General features: G+C 37.1%; 1 protein-coding gene across 1 annotated transcript; it reads right to left on the reverse strand.

Moving 5' to 3' along the window:
• Nucleotides 1-19,940: 19,940 nt before the first annotated feature.
• LOC116174507 (sodium-coupled monocarboxylate transporter 2-like) lies at nt 19,941-20,705 on the reverse strand. The gene is made up of 3 exons (XM_031492441.1): nt 20,539-20,705; nt 20,215-20,492; nt 19,941-20,167 (listed from the first exon to the last, which is right to left on the reverse strand). Exons 1-3 carry the CDS (start codon nt 20,703-20,705, stop codon nt 19,941-19,943), a joined length of 672 nt encoding a protein of 223 aa, XP_031348301.1.
• Nucleotides 20,706-22,808: the final 2,103 nt, after the last annotated feature.

The raw sequence follows: 22,808 nt of genomic DNA on the forward strand, positions 1-22,808 counted from the left end.
ACTATAAAATATCAAGCGAACCTAGAATAGCAATATGTTCTTTGAATTCCTGTACGGAATAAAATGAGTTGCTTTGTAATATTTTTTTGAGATTTGTTTTAAATTCATGATGGTTGAGATTTCTTAAATGTTTTGGGAGGAGATTAAACAGTACCGAGGCTGTATGAAATGGAGAGGTTTTATAGTAGGTATGGTTGTGTTTGCGAATTGCAATGTTGTGTTTCCCTCTTGTGTTGTGTTCATGCATTTTACCTACTGTATCAAATTTCTTAATGTTTTTATGCACATAATGAAGAATTTTTTGGATATAAATACAGGGCAATGGTAAGATTTTAAATTTTACGAAGGTGTATTTGCACGTTTCTAAATATGTGAGGTTGCATATCAGACGAATTATGCGTTTTTGAAGAATGAAGAGTCTGTATGCTTGCCTGCTCGATCCCCAACAAGCAATGTTGTAGCTCAAGTGTGACCACTGCGTAATAAGCTCTAATTAGCATATTGGAATCAAATTTTTGCTTTAATTGAAACAACAAATAATAGGCAGAATTCAACTTGGCGATAACGTGTTCAACGTAGTAGTTCCATGATAAATTGCAATCTATATTCGTGGATTGCACGCCGTCGATAGCGTCTAAGATGATTACTTGGTCTTTGGTGGGGAAGGCGTTGATGTAGCTTCCTGGTGGTGTCATTTTAACAGCACGGAATCGCTTGGGATAGAGATTCACCATTTTATTTGTTATAACACACTGAATTCTCGTCAATATAATTAAATATGATGGTATTTTCTGTATTAATCACCTGGAAACAAACTATCAAAGGAAAGAGCAATTTTCACTTTCGATTTACGGAACGTAACGGATCATTTTCAGCAATATTGTCGTTGTAAAATTCATTATAGCATCCGTGGACCAAACTATAAGAAGAATTTTTCATACAGTAAAAAATTATATTAAACTGGTATGATGAACCCCTTAATAGTTGCAAAAAACGTATTGCATCGCATACCGTGAAACTGAACTAAATTAATGATTAAAAAATTCCCTTGCTAAGTACAGGAAGTTTATTGGAAACATTTCATATCAATTGCATGTTCCGTAAAAAGCAACCAGGAAAAGCAGTTGGAGGAGGAAACGTTAAGTGTAACTCTGGTGGGATAACATGTTACATTTTAAAAAGCAAGGTATGTTCCATATGCACTAGGAGGTTCCTTTAGGTGTAAAAATATTATTTATTGTTATGAGGAATGTTATCAATAATCAAGTTATAGTTTGCATATGCAGAAAATTCCCAAAATTCGTCAAGGTCTTACCACTTGTTCTCTTCCTGTATAGAAAGCAGTACATAATTTTTACTTGGTGGCATTTTTTATTAGTTTAAATAGGCATTTAGGCCAGATTTAACCGCCAGTAGTTTATTGAAGAAATTGTCAAGGCATTAATTAGTTTATTAGTACCATTGATTAGACTTGGCAATTAAACCACATTGTGGGATCTAGTTGTTATCTGCTATCTCTACCACACGAAGAAAGAAGCCAAACACCTGCTTATTAGATATAAATGTAACATTACCAACATCGTTACTCATTTCTAATTACACCTGCTACTACGGGATTGTTGTACACCATTTGCTTGGGATTCCTGGAAAACCAGCGAAGAGGTCATACCTAGTGGCATATTGGAGTTCAATCAAAGCTGAAAGAAGTTATCATTATCCTAAGAAAGAAACAGTACATACTTACCTACCTAAAAAGAAGTTTTCATATGTTAATTTAGGGCTTTCCAGAACGCTGGTCATATCGTATTAGAGGTTATTTATTATTTTATTTATAATTTAATTAATTCGAACTGTGCCACTAGTAGCGCGCAGGTCGTTGTTGCCTTCAGTTTTTTCTTATTTGTCATCTACAGGGTAGGTCGAGCAAGCGCTTGCTACACCGTACTACTGTGGAATTAAAATTCATTCTTACGTTGGACTGCGCGGGACAAACGGTGAGTAGCTTTAATTAATTTTACTTTTTTATGTTAATTTTCGTTTGCGCGACTTGTATGGCTGTATGTAAAGCCAACTCTGGAAAGTGTTGAATCTATATATATTTTTTTTATATTTTGTTGTATACCTGTAGCCAACAAACTGCTACCTATTTGATTTAAATTTTAATATACACACCTAATTTACCACCTATTATTTTTTTTATGCTAGTCCGTGAGCTCATAAATCGATTATTTTTGGAAGAAATTACTGGTAATTACTTGGACAGCTAGATTGTGGAACTGTCCCTCTGATTGGTCCATTAGAGGTCAATTCTAGGCATAGGACCTGGCGCCCTGAAATTTCATATTTTATTTGCATCTAGCCAAATTATCCGGCTGAGTTAGTCATATTCAAACATCTCCGCAATTAGCTGAAATAGTCGTTACAAACAAGCAGGTATTAGTAACTAGATCCAATACTAGGTTCAAACTCCAAATAAAGTTGTTTGCTCTTTTACTTTTAACTACCCGAAAGCAGAAGGATTTGGAAAAACTAAATTGCTAATAAGTTAATTTAATTCCAGTACAGCTAAAAAAACAAGGCAAGTGTTACACTTCGCATTCATACAACTCGTACGTGTCTAGCGCGTGTTCTACAAATTGTTTTGTCAACTACACAGGGCAAATTTTATAACACGTACGCGTTTATTAGGGTCTGTCCTCTCCAAGCCTTCAAAATACTTTCCAACCCCAAATTTACACAATTAAGGGCTTTTATAAACTAAACAAGTAGCTTACGTCGCTAGTGTACATACGTTTTCAATAATTACTAACTAAATCCGCCGAAGAGGATGAGGGGATATTTTCCCGAAAGTTTGTTAGGTTTAGAACAGGAGTACACATGTAAATGCAAATTATACGCGTGCTTATTGCGGATGATTACATTTGAATACAGTTTCGGAGGTATACGCGCTCGTACAATAAAACGTTCTTTGTTTAAAACGGATTAAGATATATTGTTCGGCGGAAGCTGTTGAAGTGTTTAATCTGGTAAATTTACAGACGATTAACCTGCAATGATGTCTCCTAATTCTAAACTGATTTGTTCTTAGGATCTGGTTTAATCTTAGAGCGCAGCAGTGCATCTTGTTTGAATTTATCACGGTACAATTTTATCCCACGGAAATAATTGATTTCCAAGGATATTGTTGAATGTTTGGATCTGCTACTGGAAGTAACTAATAAGGATATTGTTTAATATTTGGAACCGAATGATTTTGTTTGGCGCATGATCCCTGTGGACTGCATTTATTATCATATGCTTAAAACGGAGAGCCTGGTACCTAATTTTGTGATCTTCTGTTACCCATTCATAGTTTCCATATCAAATGTGAAATTTGCGACGAAAGAGTTTAGTCAATTTTGTGCAGCCGTTCAGTGGTCTATTTGCTTGTTGCAGTTACCCCTACGCCATTTGCTGCAAGACATTGATGGCCACGCAAGAGGGTCTTAATTGTCCGACAATTCATCTAAATTAATAACGTGCTACTTATTGTGGTAATTATTCTGCACGAGCTGAAGTCCCTAATGAAATTCACCCACACAAATAATAGCACCCCTCCTCTACTTTATTTACTTTTTTACAAACACTAACATATGAAATTTATGGTTCATTGTACAAAAGCCGCCTTTAGATACATTGTCATTGTAATGGAGTATAATTGTAATTTACTGCTAGAGTGTGGAGTAAATTATTCGCGTTTCAGAAACTATCGCCGCATTTTTTCCCCAGCACTATGAGACTAAATCGTGTTTATTCGAAGGCTACATCGAAATAAGCCAGTGGATGCCATCGTGTTCACGTATGCGGAGCCGTCGTGGAAAATAGGTTAATTAGACAAATAAACGGCGTTCCAACAACTTTACGGGTTCTACAATGTGAAATTTACCACTTTTATAGAAAATGTAGATGGGCCTGGATTTCACGTTTAATGTCTGGCATGTTCCCCACCTTTTCCTAAACAACCTGGAAGAAAAATGATTTATGCTTGCAGTGTAACGGTGAAGTGCCTCTTGATATATTCTATTTCAGAAGATGAGCTAGTGATAATTATATTCTAAAAGTTGTAAGTCTCCACATTGTTGCTGTTTAGCCCGGCGGTGTATTTTTGTGGTGATTTTCGATTGGTCCATATCTTACGGTATATGGGACTAAGAAGATTTGGATCATAGACGTCTGCTTTGGTACAACAACTGACTAACATGCCAACCAAGACTACCATTACAAAACCCATAAACGGGTTGTACCAAAAAGATATCCGAAAGAGTATAAATGGCTCGTACTCTACCTGTGTTCTGTAATTTATTGATTTAAATGTAAGTAGTTCACTCAATTTGTACTTTATGGTTACAAAAGGTCCGGTGGAAGATTTTATTTTTTCGACTTATTTAAATGGTAAAGACAGAGAAAAATCCAAGATTTCCAACACGACTGACGTCGGGAGAAATTTCTGTGGACAAACATCTGCAAAAATTTCAGACTTTTTTCGGTTTTTCTAAAAAAAGTCGCTAACGTTAATACTTGGGTAGTGTAAAAGAGTACCTTAAATTTGACATTTTATTTGGCCCCGTAACATGTATAGTTTAGGAGATATACTAATTTAAAGTTTCGTGTTTTTAGTAATTTTTGAAAATACACTATCTTTTCCGTCCTTGAAATTTACACATATAGAAATAAATACCTAAATTTATTATTTAATCCTAAAATTGTTGCTCGAGTCTATTTTTTTTTAAATTCAGTAAAAACTCGAAACTTCAACTTGACGTATCTCCTAAAAATAATAGACGAAATGTAATTTGTGATGCTTTACATTTGTCAACCTTATTCATAGTTTCCGTAGGTCTAATAACATTTCTCCCACTGCTGCTGCGATACAAAGTACCGACCCTCGTCCGTTTATTCAGGTTCAAATTCATGGTCAACCGTTCACTGCCTTGATCGACACCGGCTCCGCTAGTCCGGCGAAACATAAATAAGCCAAAAGTTTTCCCAACCAACCTGTTAATATTCATAGTTCGTATATAGCCCCGATCGATATCCTGAAAACCGAAATTAAGCACTTACATGCTTCTGGTCTCGGTTATGAAATGCTCCTAGGCATAGATTTTCTTTCCCGAACTGACCTGCACTTTAACATGGAAGCCGACAATTTATTCCGTCTTGTTCCTCGAGTTACTTCCTGCTCGGGCGCCATTTGTAACGTCCGCTGGTATTGTTGATAATTTGGGCACGTCGAGCGGGTCTCGGGTAACAGCCAGTGGTAGACTCGGGTTGCTTAGACACAGTACAAGTTCTGATACGGGGCGAAGGAAAACAGATTTGCTTGAAATTGAAATTTGTCCTCCATCAATTTGTGTGCCTGTGTAATTTGAATTACGTTTTGCAATATCACAAAAGAAATCGTTAAATTCTTCACATATGACTTTTTCATCTGTCACTTCATAATCATCGACCAGAAGACTTGTGACGCCCTCGGGTTTAGGTTTGCCTATAGCGTGGTTTATAACTCTCCACACTGCTTTTGGTTTACAGGACGAGAGTAACATTTTTTTGTCGATGTGTACTTTTTTAGCATTTCGAGTGGCTTTTCGGTATACACTTTTGTGTTTTTGGTAAACTGGTGTCTACTAGACCTTGTCTAAATAAATAATAAAGCTCTTTCAATTGATTGGCGGCAGTTCGTAATTCTATAGTAAGCCAATTTTTGTCGGAATGAGTGTGAATTTTTGTTGTAGTTAATTTAAAACTTGATTTAAAATAGGATTCCACTGTTTGTTGAAATTTAGTAAACTTATCCTCCACTCCCATTGTTGATAAACGCATAAACTCCCAGGATTCGTTATTTAAAAGCTTATTGAGGTTGTTCTGATTGGATTGTGAGAACGAACGAGTTTTGCAGCTGAGAACTTCATTTTCAAATTTCGTGACAGGAATTTCAATTTGCTGCGCTGTATGATCTGAAATTCCATTTTCGTGAATAGCCTGTCTTGATATTGTACTGTTAAAATTGGTAAAAACGTAATCGATGGCCGAAATACTTTTGTTGGTGATTCTAGTAGGTGCGTTGAAAACGGTATTTAAACTAAATGAGTTCGTAAGGTCGAGCAACGACACTTTGTCATTACTTTCCACTAAACAGTCTATATTAAAATCTCCACAAAGCAATAAATAATGTCGTAGGTATTTGTTTACGATAAAATTTAAGGTGAGTTCTAAATTAGTTAAAAATTCGGAGACACTGCCATCAGGACTTCGATATACACACATAATACAAAGATTGAAATTGTTGCAACACAACTTTGCTGCTGCACACTCGAATACCTTATCTTTACAATAATGAATTACGTCTGGAATTTTATTTACCCTTAATGCATTTTTCACGAGTATTTGTGTACCACCATGCAAGTAGTGAGTTCTGTTGTAATATGAAACCAGCTTGTAGCCCGCAATATTTATTAGATAAATATTATTGTCATTGCACCAATACTATATCGATATTTTGCGCAACTAAAAATAGGTGTAATTCATCAATTTTGTTAAAGATACTTTGTATGTTTTGAAGAAGTATATTAATAACACATTTTTCGTTTAGTGATCTATGATTATCATAGACCAAATCATCCGTACTGATTGTATTCCTATTGTCAAAAAAACCACTGTGATACACTTTTTTATGTTCAATTTTATCATTGTTTGCAAACCCTACTTCTCGTCCATTATTTTTCGGGGATGCCAGAAAAAACGATTTAAAAACGCACCTGATGGCCACAAACTTTCATTCAATATGGACTGTCTGAAAGTCTCACTAACCGATATTCTAACTAAATGATGAATACACGTTAGGAAACCTTGCACTTAATTTTTCTATTTCGGCATTCATTATTTGATTGGCACTTAAATGGCTCGAAATTTGTTCAACAGTGGTGCCGGGGTGCAAACGAGATACATGGAAACGTAGCTTCTTTTCCACTCCCGTTATGCCACTATTGACCGATGTCCCACAAATCAAAGAATTTCGTTTTCCCTGAGTACGAGGCTTTAGAACAAATTCTTCACGTGCAGCGGTACTTTCAGAAACCCCTGAGATTCCACCTAATTTGGCAGTAGTGGTATTTTCAGTCGGCTGCTGTGCAACTTTTTCGGAATTTCCCTTTCGTTTTGAACTTTTCTGTGTCTGTATTTGCAAAACAGTTTTGTTATCAACGCGCTCGGGCTTGACCTCTTGATTAGAAATTCCATTTGCATCATTTTGCTCACTTACTTTAAGCACCTGAGCATACTGTTTTTGCTTGTCGCTACCTTTTGAAATTGTACCGACTGCTCGTTGTTTTCCTAAAGGTTCTGAATTACTTAACTGTAAATTTTGAAAAAAATTGTATACTTGTAGCTGCTGTTTTAGGGAGGCTACTGTGTCATTTAAACATCTTATCGAAAAGTCATTTTGCTTTATAAATAGTCTGATCGACCCGGAAAGAAAATTTTCTTATAGAATGTGGCCTATAGAATCCATAATTCCAAACAGTTCCAAGAATGGGCTACTGGATCAAAAGTTACAGCCTTTTGAATTTTCTTTCGAAATTGATTTCTAGTCTATAACTTTTGATTGAGAAGTCTGATCGAAAAAGTACGAATTGATTTGGATTCTACGCACCCAAATTAATAAGAAAAAGTGTTTTCCCGAGAAATTTTGGTGTAGTCGATTGGTAAAAAAGGAAGGTTAGGTATACACTGCCTTTTTTTGAGCCCCGAAAAAAAAATTGTCTCAGATCGACCCGGTTTTTTGTCTATAACTTTTGATTGAGAAGTCTGATCGAAAAAGTACGAATTGATTTGGATTCTACGCACCCAAATTAATAAGAAAAAGTGTTTTCCCGAGAAATTTTGGTGTAGTCGATTTTTGGTAAAAAAGGAAGGTTATACACTGCCTTTTTTTGTACCCCGAAAAAAAATTGTCTCACATCGACCCGGAAAAAAAATTTTGTTATAGAATGTGGCCTGTAGATTCCATAATTTCAAACAGTTCCAAGATTGGGCCACTAGTTCAAAAGTTACAGCCCTTTAAATTTTTTTTCGAAATTGGTTTCTAGTACTCGTTCTTAAACTTATGCTATCATCGATGGGTATATTTCTTCCAGGCGTCCAGAGTACTGTAGCACAATTACCGTAACCAGTCTTAACTAACAATTTCAGTGTTTTAAATTCAAATTTGGCGCCTTATTCAAGTGCTTTTCATATTTTAAAGTTGTATATCAACTTACGTATTGCGCAGGCAACGTAATGCGATTCGGCGGTATTTCCTATTTAGACTCGTAACAGCCATAAGGCCATATTTACCAGATTTTTATAATTATTAATTGAAGTGAAAAGGCTGGTGTTAGGTAAGGGTGGCGCTTGAAATTGTCTTTTGCATTTATTTGTGTATGTTAGGTTTTTGTTGGAAATTACATCTAATTGTTGTGGAGTGGAAATAAAGCATTTTGTAATCTTTGATCGTCGATACAAACCCATTCCCGAACATCTGGCGCCCAACGTGAGGCGATTAAAGGAATAACTGCAAAATGCCGACGGATCGCACACCACATGAACAAACTGCAGGCGAATACAACCTGAGAAGTAAGGTGCGACAAGGGGCCATCCCAAAGCAGCAATATGTTACGGCAGCGGGTGGCGTATCGCAGAACGAAGCGGAACAGATAACACCACTGACGAGGCGAGAATTGTTTAAATCATCATCGGGTCCGTTTTATCAGCGAGTATCGAGTGTTCCGATAAACGACAGGCAGGACGCAGCTACCGATATGTCGGTTCCTGAATTTTTTCAAAGCTACATGGCAGGGCAAAAACATCCGAAGCAGCTGGGGACTATCAATCCAGCAGAAATGGAGAGTGCATCATGTTTGCAACCCCATATGGTAGAAGCGGGTTATCAAGGTCTACCACAAGAAGACAAATTGATTAGAGAGAAAGGTGGAAGAGAAGAAGGCGGTAATCAGAAGACCTTATGTGAACAGGAGAAGGCGATGGGAAAACCTAAAGCTTTTCCGTGGGAAGAAGATGGATTCTGTAGTACTCGTAATATTGTAAATAGTAATCGTACATCAAATCATTGTTCTAACACCCATAATGTAAACCAGTTAGTAACAGACATTGTTTCACAGGTGATTGAAAAATTGCAGCAAAGCGGGCAAGTACCAAACACCAGGTTATCACGAAACGATAACGTGCAGGGATTTATGCCAAACCCAGATATGTTTGAAATAGATGATCGCAGTGCGTGTGAGGACGCTATACGTAAGTTTAATAAATTTGATATAAACAAAAGGCTTCCAATCTTTGACAATAAGGGCATGGTTCACCCATTGGAATTTTTGGAGCAGGTAGATTGCTATTATAATTTGAATAAGGTACCGTATTCATACTTCAGAATGGTAGTTGCGAATCAATTTCGAGGCGAAGCCTTATCGTGGAGTCAAACGCATATGCATACTTTTTCAAATTTTGACGAATTTAAAGCAGGCTTTCGAGATTTTTTCTGGTCAGATGTGATTCAATCTGAATGTTTATATAATTTAGAAAAAAATAAATACTACGCTAGCATGGGGTCATTCAGTCAGCATTTTATGCGTAGTGTGGCACTAGCGAAACATATTTCATATCCTGAGCATTTCATTATCCAGAAGCTATCCAGAAATTATCCTCCCCATATTGCAACTCATTTGGTAGGGATGAAACGCTTTGCGGATGCGATAGGACGTTTGCGGCAGGCTGAGTATTATTTTGCGCCTGAGGTTAAAAACGTGGAAGTAGAAAAACAAATCAGTAATCGCGAAGTGTTGCAAAAACCAAGGTTTCAGTATAATAGAAATTCGTGGGGCGATAACGCCGCGCGCGCTCAGGAAAGTAACGTTTTTCGTAATAAAAACAAATTTGATCAAAAAATACCCACGGTTGAAGTTCAAAGCGACTCACTAGCGGATAACCATGACATCCTTTCGGGAAACGACGGGGACTCTCACGAAAATTAGGTCCGTTTGTGAGGGCAGTAATAAGGGCCGATAACGTAAACTTCAATAATCTTGCAGAAGACCTATTACCAGGATGTAATTTTGAACATAACACAATAACGCCATATTGTCCAATAATTGAAATATGCATGTACAGATTTTATTTTCCAGCATTAGTAGATACTGGCAGCGAAATTTGCGCTATTAGTGAACAGGTTTGGTCGCAGTTAGGAGATTATCATCACAAAATTGCCTCAATTTCTAGTTCGGGGATAAAAGTGTCCGGCGCGTTTAAAAGTAAACAAAGACGAGTGAAACAGCAGTCGCTTATTACTTGCCAGGTGTTAGGAAACGAATTTAATTTCGAATTTTTGTTAATCCCAGAGCTAGTATATCCTGTAATAATTGGCAATGATTTGTTAAGATCATGGTGTGCAAAGGTTGATTTGGGGGCCCAACAAGTGTTCCTAAAAATTAATGACAAATGGGTAGCCGTTCCTGAAATAAAACATAGCCATGAATTAACAAATCAGGGTTCGTTAGAAATGCGGCCTATTAAACATAAAGCCATTCAATTGTTATGCGTGGAAGAGGGGGTTAATTATGGGCCTTCCGACGAACAATTATCTGCTGTTGTAGATCAATGCAAGTTAAGCTCATCGGAAAAAATCGTGTTTAGAGAGCTGTTGGAAGAGCATCGAACGCTCTTTTCGGAAAAACCGGGTCGTACTCAGAGTTATGCTCATGAGATCCGCCTCAAGGACAAGCGCGAATTTTTTAAAAAACAATATCCGGTAGCGCTTGTAACGTCTAAAATCGGCGTGCGCGCGGAAAATTGGAGGGAGAAAGTAGATTGGGAAAGAGGCGGTTGCGTCAAGCAAAAAGGAAAAGGAGTGTGTTTGTAGCGGAGATTAAAGAAAGGCGTTTAAGAGAAATTGCGAATCGACTGGGGCCCGAGAATTGCATTAGAAGAAATAATAATTGTTGTATTGGCCGTCCAAAAATTTAACAACGGACCAAGTTAACGCGAGCCGTTTTCCATCTATAGTAAGTAAAAGAAGGGCGTTCGTGTCCATTCCTATACTGCGTAATTTTTAGGGCTTTCTCTACCCCAATGTGCATAGAAGGTAGAATGTAGATAGATTTGAAGTAAATCCGAAGCACGGAGAGTGAATACCGAGTCCTTTTGATATCGAACTAATCAGCATCGTTGTCAGCATTCAGCGACCTCCAAATTTAATCAAGAGCCTGCTCCGCCAGCTCGGCTGTACACAATTCCTTTCCGGAAAACCCACAAACAGATAAGAAAGAACGCCGTGTTCATAATTGTTTGTACCTGAGTTATCACCCAATTAACCATCATTCACCTCATTTCATTCACCATTAGTACAGCATAATTCTAACCACCATCAATCGTAACTTTGTGATATAAATTAATTAAGTGTTAGGTTAACTTTATAATCAATAATACGTGTCGATTTATCTGTCGGTTGGCATGTGAGTTAAAGACAGATTGGCGCCCAAAAAGTATATAATAAAATTAAATGAAATTGTAAATATTTGTATCCACGACCCCGCCACCCCCAGGAACTGAGTAGAGCCAGTGGCACCATTAAACTCATTTTGTTTTCTAACGTCACACGCTTGCTCACAGAGAAGCAATTCAAAACCAACTTAATTTGATGGTGCAATGGGGTGTTATACAACGTTGTGCAACTCCCTATATAAATCCAATTATGACTACCCTGAAGAAGGATAACTCCGTACGTGTTTGTTTGGACGCGAGACATTTAAACTCGGTGATGGAACGCGAGTACGAGACGCCGCTACCTATCGAGGAAATCGTTCGCAATATCCCTAGTTTTAAATATATGAGTACTTTTGATTTTACTCACGGCTATTGGCAAATTCCGCTTACGGAAGAATCTAAAAAATATACCGGCTTCCGGTTTGACGGTAAAACTTATGTGTTTTGCACATTACCCTTTGGGTTATCAACGAGCGTCAGTGCGTTCGTAAGGTGCCTGAATAGTGTGTTTGGGGATGATTTCCGTTCGTTTTTAGTTTTGTATGTGGACGACGGGTTGGTTACGTCACAAAGTTTTGATGAACACATCGCTCATTTAGACAAAGTTTTTTCGCGTCTGAGAGAAGCAAATTTTACTTTACGATTAAACAAATGTTCATTTTTTCGACAAGAAGTGCCTTACCTAGGGTATATACTAAACTGTACGGGAATAAAGCCTGACCCAAATAGAGTACAAGCGGTGATCGATTACGCAGTCCCACGCAATGTAAAAGAAATTCAAAAATTTCTAGGGCTAGTCAATTACGACAGAGCATTTTGTCCGGAGCTATCCTCAGCGGCCGCGCCGTTGAACAAATTGTGTAGAAAAAACGTAGCATGGCAATGGACGGCGACCGAGCAAAATGCGTTGGAGTCATTGAAGGAAAAAATACGTAAAGCGACTTTACTTTATCATCCGCGAGAGAATTTACCTTTTGGTCTTTCCACCGATGCATCGGATATCGGATTAGGAGCTCAACTTTTTCAAACCGTTAATGGGGAACGTCACGTAGTAGCATGGGCTAGTAGAATGTTGCATGAGAGGGAAACGCGATATACTACCTATGAAAGGGAACTTTTAGCGTTAGTTTGGGCGCTCGGTAAATTTCGTATATATTTATTGGGAAAGCAATTCACCGTTTTTACTGATAATTCGTCACTAACTTATATTAAAACTTGTAGGTTATTGTCGGCGCGAATTGCGCGATACGCGTTGGCCATTCAGGAATATGATTTTACAATAGAACATATTCCGGGATCCAAAAATGTGGTAGCGGATGCCCTTTCGCGTTATGCAGCGGTTAGACCCCCATCACCTAGTGATCGGTTGTTTAAAATTTTACCATTACTAAGGTTATCGGACGAGCTAACTAAATCTTTAAAGACCATAACCCAAGCTCAAGCTGCAGATAAAAAACTTGGAGACATAATGAAAAATTTTGACCGCGATCCAAAACTGCAGCAAAGATTTATTATATACAATAATGCACTGTACATTCGAAAAAATAATGAGGAATATTACTTACTATGTGTACCAAATTCGTTAACGTTCCAATTCGTGAGGGATTACCATGAAAGATTAGGTCATTTCGGAGCCTACAAAACGTGGAGGGCGCTTAAAAGTGAATTATGGTGGAATAACATGTCGCGGGATGTCAAGCGGTACATCCAAGGTTGTGAAATTTGTCAGAAGACCAAACATTGCGTAATGTCTAACCCACCGTTAAGACCGATTGTTCCCAAAACAAAAGGAGAACTAGTGGCTTTAGATTTATATGGCCCTTTACCCACGAGTAGGGGTGGGGTTACTTTTATTTTGGTTTTGTTAGACGTATTCACAAAATATGTAAAATTTTACGCGCTAAAGAAAGCCACCACACGGTCATGTTTAAATAGAATAATTAAGAGTTACTTTGTAGACATTAACATTCCTAAAAATATACTAAGCGACCACGGCACACAGTTTAAATCACCGAAATGGAAGGAATCGTTAGAGTCATTTAATATAAAGGTAAAATTTTCGTCAGTACGCCATCCCCAATCCAATCCGTCAGAACGGATTATGAAGGAGTTAGGCCGGATGTGTCGAGCGTATTGCGCCGACCAACATACACGTTGGGCGTACGAATTGGCAAATTTTGAAAATTTATTAAATTCCGTCATACACGAAACCACGGGATTTTCTCCAATTGAGTTGCAATTTGGAAGCGATAGAGCAAAGTTACTTCCTAAAAACAAGCAAGGTCCAGTAAATGAGAAAATTACCGTAGAGCGTAAAATTGTTTTAGCGCGAGAGTCGATGGAGAGTAAGGCGGCTCGTAGAGCAGTTGCTAATCCTGGATCGCATTTTCAGGAATTTGAAGAGGGAGATTACGTACTGTTGCGAGCGAACGTTGTCTCTTCGGCAATAAAAGCGGAAACAAAAAAATTTATGTTGTTATTCGAAGGTCCGTACAAAATAAAAAAATCGGTTAGCTATGCCACATACGTAATAGTTGATCCGGTAACTCTCGCTGAAAGGGGGACTTTTCATGCTAGCCATTTAAAAAAATTTTACAATCCTATGCAAATGCAATAGCCTTCGTCTTGTAAAATTGGGGGGCTATGATGTAGCACAATTACCGTAACCAGTCTTAACTAACAATTTCAGTGTTTTAAATTCAAATTTGGCGCCTTATTCAAGTGCTTTTCATATTTTAAAGTTGTATATCAACTTACGTATTGCGCAGGCAACGTAATGCGATTAGGCGGTATTTCCTATTTAGACTCGTAACAGCCATAAGGCCATATTTACCAGATTTTTATAATTATTAATTGAAGTGTCTTTTGCATTTATTTGTGTATGTTAGGTGTTTGTATGGAAATTATATCTAATTGTTGTGGAGTGGAAATAAAGCATTTTGTAATCTTTGATCGTCGATACAAACCCATTCCCGAACAGTACCCTTTCCCGACAATCCGCTCTTGAGGAATAGGTAATTATAATAATCGATCACAATAAGGGGTCGAGACGGAAGGCTAGAGTTAAATTCCTTTCCTTGAGACTATTCATTAAAGTGCCAGGAAGGATAAAACTAGCCCCCCTAAAAAAGCCAGAAATTTCCCCCGACGTCCGTCGCTTTGACAAACTTGGTTTTGTCTCTCTCTTTACCATTTAAGCAAGTCGGAAAAATAAAATCTTCTACCGGACCTTTTGTAACCATTTAGCATTTTTAAGTCTAATTTGACGGGAGTAATTAGCGCACCCATGATCTTACCTGGGCAGGGTGACGTTAACAGGAACGGAGCAATTGGCTACTGACATAGGTTTTGCAAAGTTTCTGCCTGCGCCTTGTAAAGTATACCATTGGTTTACTGCGATAATTGTACCAACTCCCAAAAAAGTTGAAACGGCTCCATAAAAAGCACCCTATAAGAGTTTGATTAGAGGACCGAAAGAAGGGCAGTAGTTGGTAGAAAACGGTTCCTTTCGTTGAGACCTTTAGTTAGAATACAATGAGAGATAAACCTAATTTTTATCCCCCCCCCCCTCAGGCCCCGCCGCTCACTGATTTCGAAAAAAAAGTCGCACGGGAAAGTTATAGTTTGTACAAACCAATTTATTTCGATGAGACCTTTCATTAAAATACCATGAAGGGTAGAACATGTGCCCCCCCCCTCCTACCTATTTTCTAAACTTTAACTTAGCACCACTAAAGGCATGCGTATGCAAAATCTGACACCAATTGGTATGTAAAAGTTATGCACGTTTTACTTTCAAAAACAGCATCTCAGGAAATAATTCGGGGGGGGGGGGGGGCTTTTAGAAAGCGAAATTTGATGGCGGTCTGGCACACCTTCGAGGTATAGGCTACCTACTGCAAAAAATTCCAGGACTCTAGGACCATTCCCCTAGTTAGAAAGGGCAGAAGTGGGTCCGGACCTGGTCCGGACGGACGGACAAAACGCAAACAATAGCACAATTTTTTAATTCTTAAAAAATGCGATAAAATGTGCTTGTATCGAATCGAAAGTAGCTAAAGTCTAACAAACCGTGTACGCCCCTACGTGATGTTAAATTTTGATTCCAAAGCAAAAGCTAACTTGCAAAAGTCGCAAACGCATCACATTCATAGTTTCGGGTTTCCCCGTAACCCCCTGGTAACAGGCGATAAGATTAGACACACAAAAATGGTCACATAGGTATAGGTATTCTAAAAATGTGGCTATAAAGGTAAGTATAAATAATCTCCAAAAAGTAACGATATGAGTAAGTATCTAGACTTTTGCAGTACCTACTCATATATTTAGGTATCGCAAGACGATTTCAATACTACCGTTGAGTGAAGGATTAGGGATAATTACTCAATGGTACTACTCATTTTGTGGATCGTAACATCAGTAACCACGGCCATTACCACGTAAATCATTTATTCGAATTTATTTAGTAGGTAATGCCACGGCCCACGGTAGAAACGATAGCGCGTGGGGATATGCCGAGGACAAAGCCGAACGTGACGGCTATGGAGTGGGGACGCGTACTGAACGCTTTCCGGCCTACGAAATTGGCATTACACTATCATCGAATTTCCAATTTTTTACAGTCGATAATCCACTAATTGCCAACATAATTTACAAGGAGTGAGTTCAAACATGTACAAGTTTCCTTTACTTTGAATTTTTTTGATACGACGCTTAGAAGCGTAGATATACGTGTTTGAAAATTGCTCTTTTTGACTCTTTTTGGGAATTAATTACAGAAAAATTAATTAAAATTTTTGAATTCTGCAAAGTAATAGACAATTATTCAACTTTCTTCTTTGAAACAAAGAAAACAGCACAGCTCTATCTGCTTTACCAAGATAGAAAAAACGGAAAAACTATTGCATGAAATAAGCCCGGTTTCGCTAGGTAAAGCCTCGCCTTAAGTGTACGTGAAATGTACATCCGAAAATCCAGCGCTGTACGTAGGTACTATGTATTTGCAATGTAGGTACGTACTCGTGTTATTTGGGAATAAATTCTCTTTTTGGACCTTCATGTTAATAACAAATATGTTTACGTTGTCTTGGGTTTGTTCCGGTCATAGTGTATAATAATCACCATGGTTCCAGTTAAAGCGAGATATATGAACCGCAATATTGTTAAATCGAACGGTTCAGTTCATTACCGTTTTACCTACTGAAGAAGGCGTATAGACTAAATCTAGTCTTCTCATGGTCCTTCGAGCCGAATCATAATCTCATCAAAAAAGTTATTGATCGCCATTCAAATTTACGTATTGCAGAAGGTACCTATATGCAATAAAAAATAGTATAGTATATGCGAGAATACGTAGATGCCTTTCAATCATCAATAACGTTAATAATAGGAAAATTAAATTGCATACAATGATAGAAAGTAAATCGAATGTCCCATGAAACAGATTAGAAGACAAATTTATTTACGTGAAGCTTCAATAAAAAAGACAAATGTTAATCCATTTCCCATGATTTGGTTGTCTATGATAATATCATGGATACTAATCAGTACACACCAAAAATTGCGCCAATTCCTTCTAAATAATTGATTGTAGTCTTTAACTTAAAATTGGTAGATATTAAAATTGGCATTTCATTAAGTAAATGTTCATTTAAAACCGTTGATATAGATGTCTAAGATGTTTCGCATAGTATTGGAACCCCTTTATTTGAAACAGAAACGTATAATACGATTCATCTTAATTACGCTCAAACATGTCGGGACACTTTCAAAAATCATAAAATAATGCCACTGCCTTGTATATATATCTTTAAATTACTTATTTATCTTCATAAAAACCGACACAAATTTAACAAAATAAGTCAAATTCACGATCACAACACCAGAGGTAAAAATAAAATCTTGATTCCAAAACACCAACATTCATTTTATAAAAAATCTCCGTTTTACACCGGTTCAGTATTATTTAATAATCTGCCTGAAACTCTAAAAAAAATGAACCACTCCCTTTTCAAAAATAGAACGAAACAGATATTACAAAATAATTCTTTCTATTCAGTAAATGAATTTGTTGATTATATATCTCTAGGTAATAAAAACCTAATGACTGGATGCACCTGAATTGTTAGTCCACATATTTTCTGTTGTCCATACATGTTTTGTTTGTGATTTGACGTTTCTGTAATTGTTATTTACAATTTTTAGAATTAAAGATTATTATTATTATTATTATTATTATTATTAAATTGATTTTGGGTTACTGAACTTTTGGGACCATTATAAAATTGTCTAAGAGCTCTAATTAAACTTTCGAATTTCCGATTGCCAAAAACAGAATTCCCAAATTATTATGTCAAGAAGGATAGAAACGACATACTATTTCATAACAGTATATTATGAGACAAGTATCTATAAAGTAAACTCAACGAATTTAATAGCACGACGCGTACCAGAGCCAATTATACATGTGTTTCTTATATTTTTATTGTACCTGCTATAATATAACTTAAAAATAAAGGAAACAAACGCCATCCATTCTATGGCTTGTTGCAGAAGCAGAGGAAAAGTCGGTAGGTAAAAAATCCAAACCCAGTAAAGCCTATTATTAAGAATATAAGACTCGTGGATTACGGAATAAGTCTTACATAATGCTAACACATATGAAATTTAGTGCATTCATTGACAACTTCAAGCAATACTGCGATTAAGAAATGAAACAGGTCTGAACGATACCCTAAATTACACGCGATTGTGGAAACTTCAAGCAGAGAATAGGTACAATACCAAGAAATCTTTGTATTTACAGAAAGCGAGCGAAAAAGATTTTTATTTGTTTATTTTTTCCTCTTCCTTACTACCTTAAACATATATGGTGTTAAATTAGAAACTAATACACAAAAACCTTTCAACTATTGTATAAGGTGAGAAATAAATCTTAATTTTATGAAGTATGGACCATTTGACGGAGTTTTTCTCCATTAGTTTCTAGTTTAACACTATTTATGATTAAGGTCCTCTTTTAATTGTTCTGCATTGATATAGTCGTTCTTTTCTTAAAAATCCTAGAGGAAAGGTCCAAAGTGTCAGATAAAGTTTCTTCTAATATACTCAATTTTACAAGATGTTTATATTCTAAAAATTACGTTCAAAATTATAAGTCCCTATATGATTGCTATTCATCCCGGCGGAGTATTTTTGTGAAAGCTTTGGATTGGTGCAAGTCTTTCGGTATATGGGACTAAGAATATTTGGATCATAGACGTCTGGTTTAGTACAATAGCTGACTAACATGCCAACCACGACTACCATTAAAAAACCCATAACCGGGTTGTACCACAAAGAGATCCGAAAAAGTACAAATGGCTCGTATTCTGCCTGTGTTCTGTAATTTATTGATTTAAATACAAGGAAACACCCTTGACCTTACCTGGACAGGGTGATGTTAACAGGAGTGGAGCAATTTGCTACTGACATTGGTTTTGCAAAGTTTCTGCCTGCTCCTTGTAAAGTATACCATTGGTTTACTGCGATTATTGTACCAACTCCCAAAAAAGTTGAAATGACTCCATAAAAAGCGCCCTATAAGAGCTTTTTTAATATACAGCATTTTGCCCAGTACCTGCCTTTGAGTTCGCTCTAGGGAAGATCATCCCTAGAGAAAATAATCCACAAAATATTCCCTGTAGCAGCCCCGCGATGACCATGCCAAACGGTACAATGCCTCCCATATGCTGAACAACAAACGTCAAACCCGTACAGATTCCACCGGATCCCAAGACTATCAATTTTAAAATCAAACTTTCCTTGTCCTTCAGTACAACTCGAAAGACATGCAAGGACATCAGGTCTCCATATACAGTCGCTGCTAATGCATTGAATGTTGCAGAAAGTGTACTACGACACCACTAAAGAAATGTTTTTAGTTGTTTGTATTTTACCTAAGTGAGGCACTAAAGAGTCCCGCAATAAAAATACCAGACAACCCAGGAATATCTCGAACAACATCTATTAGGAAATAGGGTAGAATTTGATCAGAGCGTGCAACTTCACCGGTCGTGAGAGGATCACAGCCGTCGTACTTTGCATACACAACGAGTCCCATAAAAATACTCACGAAGGATATCGTTGCGATCCCAAAGCATTGGAGAACCATTACTCTATATAATACGATTAGAAAATGTGATTTGTTTCAATGTTCACCTTGTCACATTCTTAGATGTCGACAGTGATAAATATTTTTGTACAGTCCCAGGTTGCAAAGATAGAATGAAAATCCATGTCGTCGTACTACCAAGCAACATTTGCCAAAATCCGTCCCTTTGGGTAGGATCTATGCTAAAACTTAAAGCGGAGGTTAGATATAGACTAGGTTATTAATACTTAAAATTCAGTCTATGTCCGTTTGATGCTTTTTCTATGACAGCTCCCACACCGCCTACGGAGGCTATTCCCAGCACGGCTACGACGATAACACCCGCGATTATTCCAAAAAACTGAAACACATCAGTCCACACCACTGCTCTAAATCCCCCAACGCTCGTGTAGAACACACAAACAACGCAAACAAGGGACGCCACAATTTGTGGGTGCACAGCAGTTACTGAAATATAATAATGTTAATTCCAATACTGTTTGGCAAAGAAACACCTTGGGAAAATGCAATTGCCGGTGCGTATGCCACAACTGAACTAAAGAACAAAACGTACAATGTGTACGCACAGGACGCCAGTATCTTAGTTCTTCTATCAAACCTTAACTCGAAATATTTAAAAACGTTTGGAGACTTTAATTTGGTCAGAACTGGTACGAACATGCATCCCCCAATAACGCTCGCCACCACACAGCTGAGACACATCCATACAATGTTGGCTCCATACACGTAAACCTCGCCACTGTATCCAAGCAACGTTATCCCTGAAATTGAGCTTGAACAGAAGTAGAATTATGACCCCCGGCATAATTTAGAGTTACCTCGCAACCATTGAGATCGTTATGGGTATAACCTTCATCTGTCGATTGGCCAAGAGGTAACCATCGGAGGTGTGGGATTTCTTCCAAAAACCGAAGTACACCCCGATACCCAAGCTGAAAGCCATCGATCCGTAGAAAACAACATGATCGATTATTTCGAACGGCATGTTATGGAATCAACTGTCCTATTGCCTAACGCTAACCAAGCAATTAGGGAAATAGTTCGTGAGTTTAATTTCGCCCTTTGTGTGCAAATTGTGTTTTTATTAACTGTTACAGACTAACTAAGCATATTCGGCCCACAACGCAGCAAACAAAGCCTTGAGTATTAATTGCAATTTTTTTAGTGACATTAGAATGACATTGCTCGCTCAATTTAAATCTTCTGCAAGATTAACTCAACTCTTAAAGATTACAGAGAAGGAGATTAGTAAATCCATAAACGAGTGAGTGTAATAAGCACCACTATTCACCCAAAAAGTGAATCTAAATTGATTAAACAACATAGGATAGTGTCATTATATGCAAAAATTACATTACTAGCTGAAAAGTTTTGTTAAATTGCACAATGCAATGTTAGCTGAAATGGATTGCATAATTCCATTTTATAATATAAGTGATGGTATTGTTATTGTTTATTTTGAGCAACACTTGAGTAATATCAACTGCCCCAAGTAGCCCAGGAAACGAAACTTAAAATAGTATAAAGCCTGGCAATTTTTTCAAAATGCATCGATTTGCATGAAAATTTGGGATTAAGTTCAACTTACCCTCCACTTCAAAATCTATATTATTCCGATAGGCGCTCTTCATTTTTTTAGGGGTGAAAACTACTCCTTTTTGCCAAAACCCATATTGTGGTTTAATAAAAAATATATTTACCCTCAAAAAGTTAATATTTTATTATCTATTGACGATGGTTGTTCAGTTCAGTTTATAACTCTTCTATTTTTTATGACATAAAGTGCATTAAAAAATTTACATCAATTCCATTTAAAACCATTATTTTAAAATTAGAGTGAGCTTAAAGGGCTAAAACAAGGTAGTGCTCGCCTATGATTGCACGTTTAAACGTCTATATCTCACTTAATTTTTGTCGTACAGAAAATTGCCGGTGAGGAAAATGTTTGGAATTAAAAAAGCTACAATTGGATGCTGTAGCATTTTTTACGTATCTCTAGTTGCTTTGTTGTGTTGTTTGTAGTTTCACTTCAATTATTTCAAAATTAAGTTTTCTAAACATGGCTACACTTAGAAGGTATTAATAATACGTAATTAAAGAAAACTGGAAAAGGGGAAGGGCTCATTTTACTTAGGGTGGCAATTAGAGGGTTGCTTGCGCTGATTTTTTTGCTGGAAAAAGTACGGATCTACCTTATTTTCATCGTAACTCACTTACCTTTTATATTGAAGTTTGTTTTTAAAAAAGAAGGAAGGTTTTTTTAAATACTTTAAAAAATATTCCTTTCTCGAAAAATGCATAGTTTTGCCAATATTTGACTATGAAACTCTCTAATTTAGCGTTTGACGAACAAGAGCTAACCTTTAACAAGCCACAACTCGGTTCAAATTGGTCATACAGCAATTATTAATAAAACCATTTTCTGTGTTTTTTTAAAGCTACGATTTTTTTTCCACAGTATTTTTTTAATCCAGCCATTTAACTCCGTCGATTTGTGGATTTTTGGAACCACGCGGTAGTTTTTTTGGTACCCGAGATTGCAGTAAAACGAGTTAGAGAAGTTAATTTGTGCCATCCGCTTCTACAAAAAGGCGAGAAACTTTCTAGTGTCTTTGGTTGTGTCGATGCTATATTTGGAGGATATTTCAGCTGTTCCAGTGAGGTCCCCGTGGGAATGCGTGCTATCTCTATGTCTTTGGGGTCGTCATCATCTGAATCTTTATATGGTGGTATTGGGGAAAAGGAGCCTGATTATCCATTGGGAACATCACAGAAGGTACGGATTAATTTTCATCCTGCATAAGAAAACGTTTCGATCAACATTAAGTCTATTCCTTGCAGGCCTACGGGTGGTGTCGTTTGAAGTGGCCAGGATCTACCGAATAAATAGGGACATATTGGAAAAGGTTTTGTTCCCTTTATGGTGTTCGTAAACTTTTAATAATAATAATAATAATAATGACCTTTATTCACATATTATATACAAAAGTAACAACACAAAAATGAAAAATAAGGCGTAACGATATATCAAATATATAATAGTGAAAGGGTGAAGTTCAGACTAATTGGTCTGCTCTTCCACTTTACC

This window comes from Photinus pyralis, unplaced genomic scaffold (genome assembly GCF_008802855.1).
Source record: "Photinus pyralis isolate 1611_PpyrPB1 unplaced genomic scaffold, Ppyr1.3 Ppyr1.4_LG6, whole genome shotgun sequence".
Lineage (NCBI taxonomy): Eukaryota > Metazoa > Arthropoda > Insecta > Coleoptera > Lampyridae > Photinus > Photinus pyralis.

Coding starts and splice junctions, on each gene's coding strand:
- LOC116174507 (XM_031492441.1), bottom strand. CDS start 20,705: ATGCCGTTCGAAATAATCGATCATGTTGTTTTCTACGGATCGATGGCT. Junction 20,493..20,538: donor ACGATCTCAATGGTTGCGAG/GTAACTCTAAAT, acceptor CTTCTGTTCAAG/CTCAATTTCAGGGATAACGT. Junction 20,168..20,214: donor GGCAATTGCATTTTCCCAAG/GTGTTTCTTTGC, acceptor ATTATATTTCAG/TAACTGCTGTGCACCCACAA.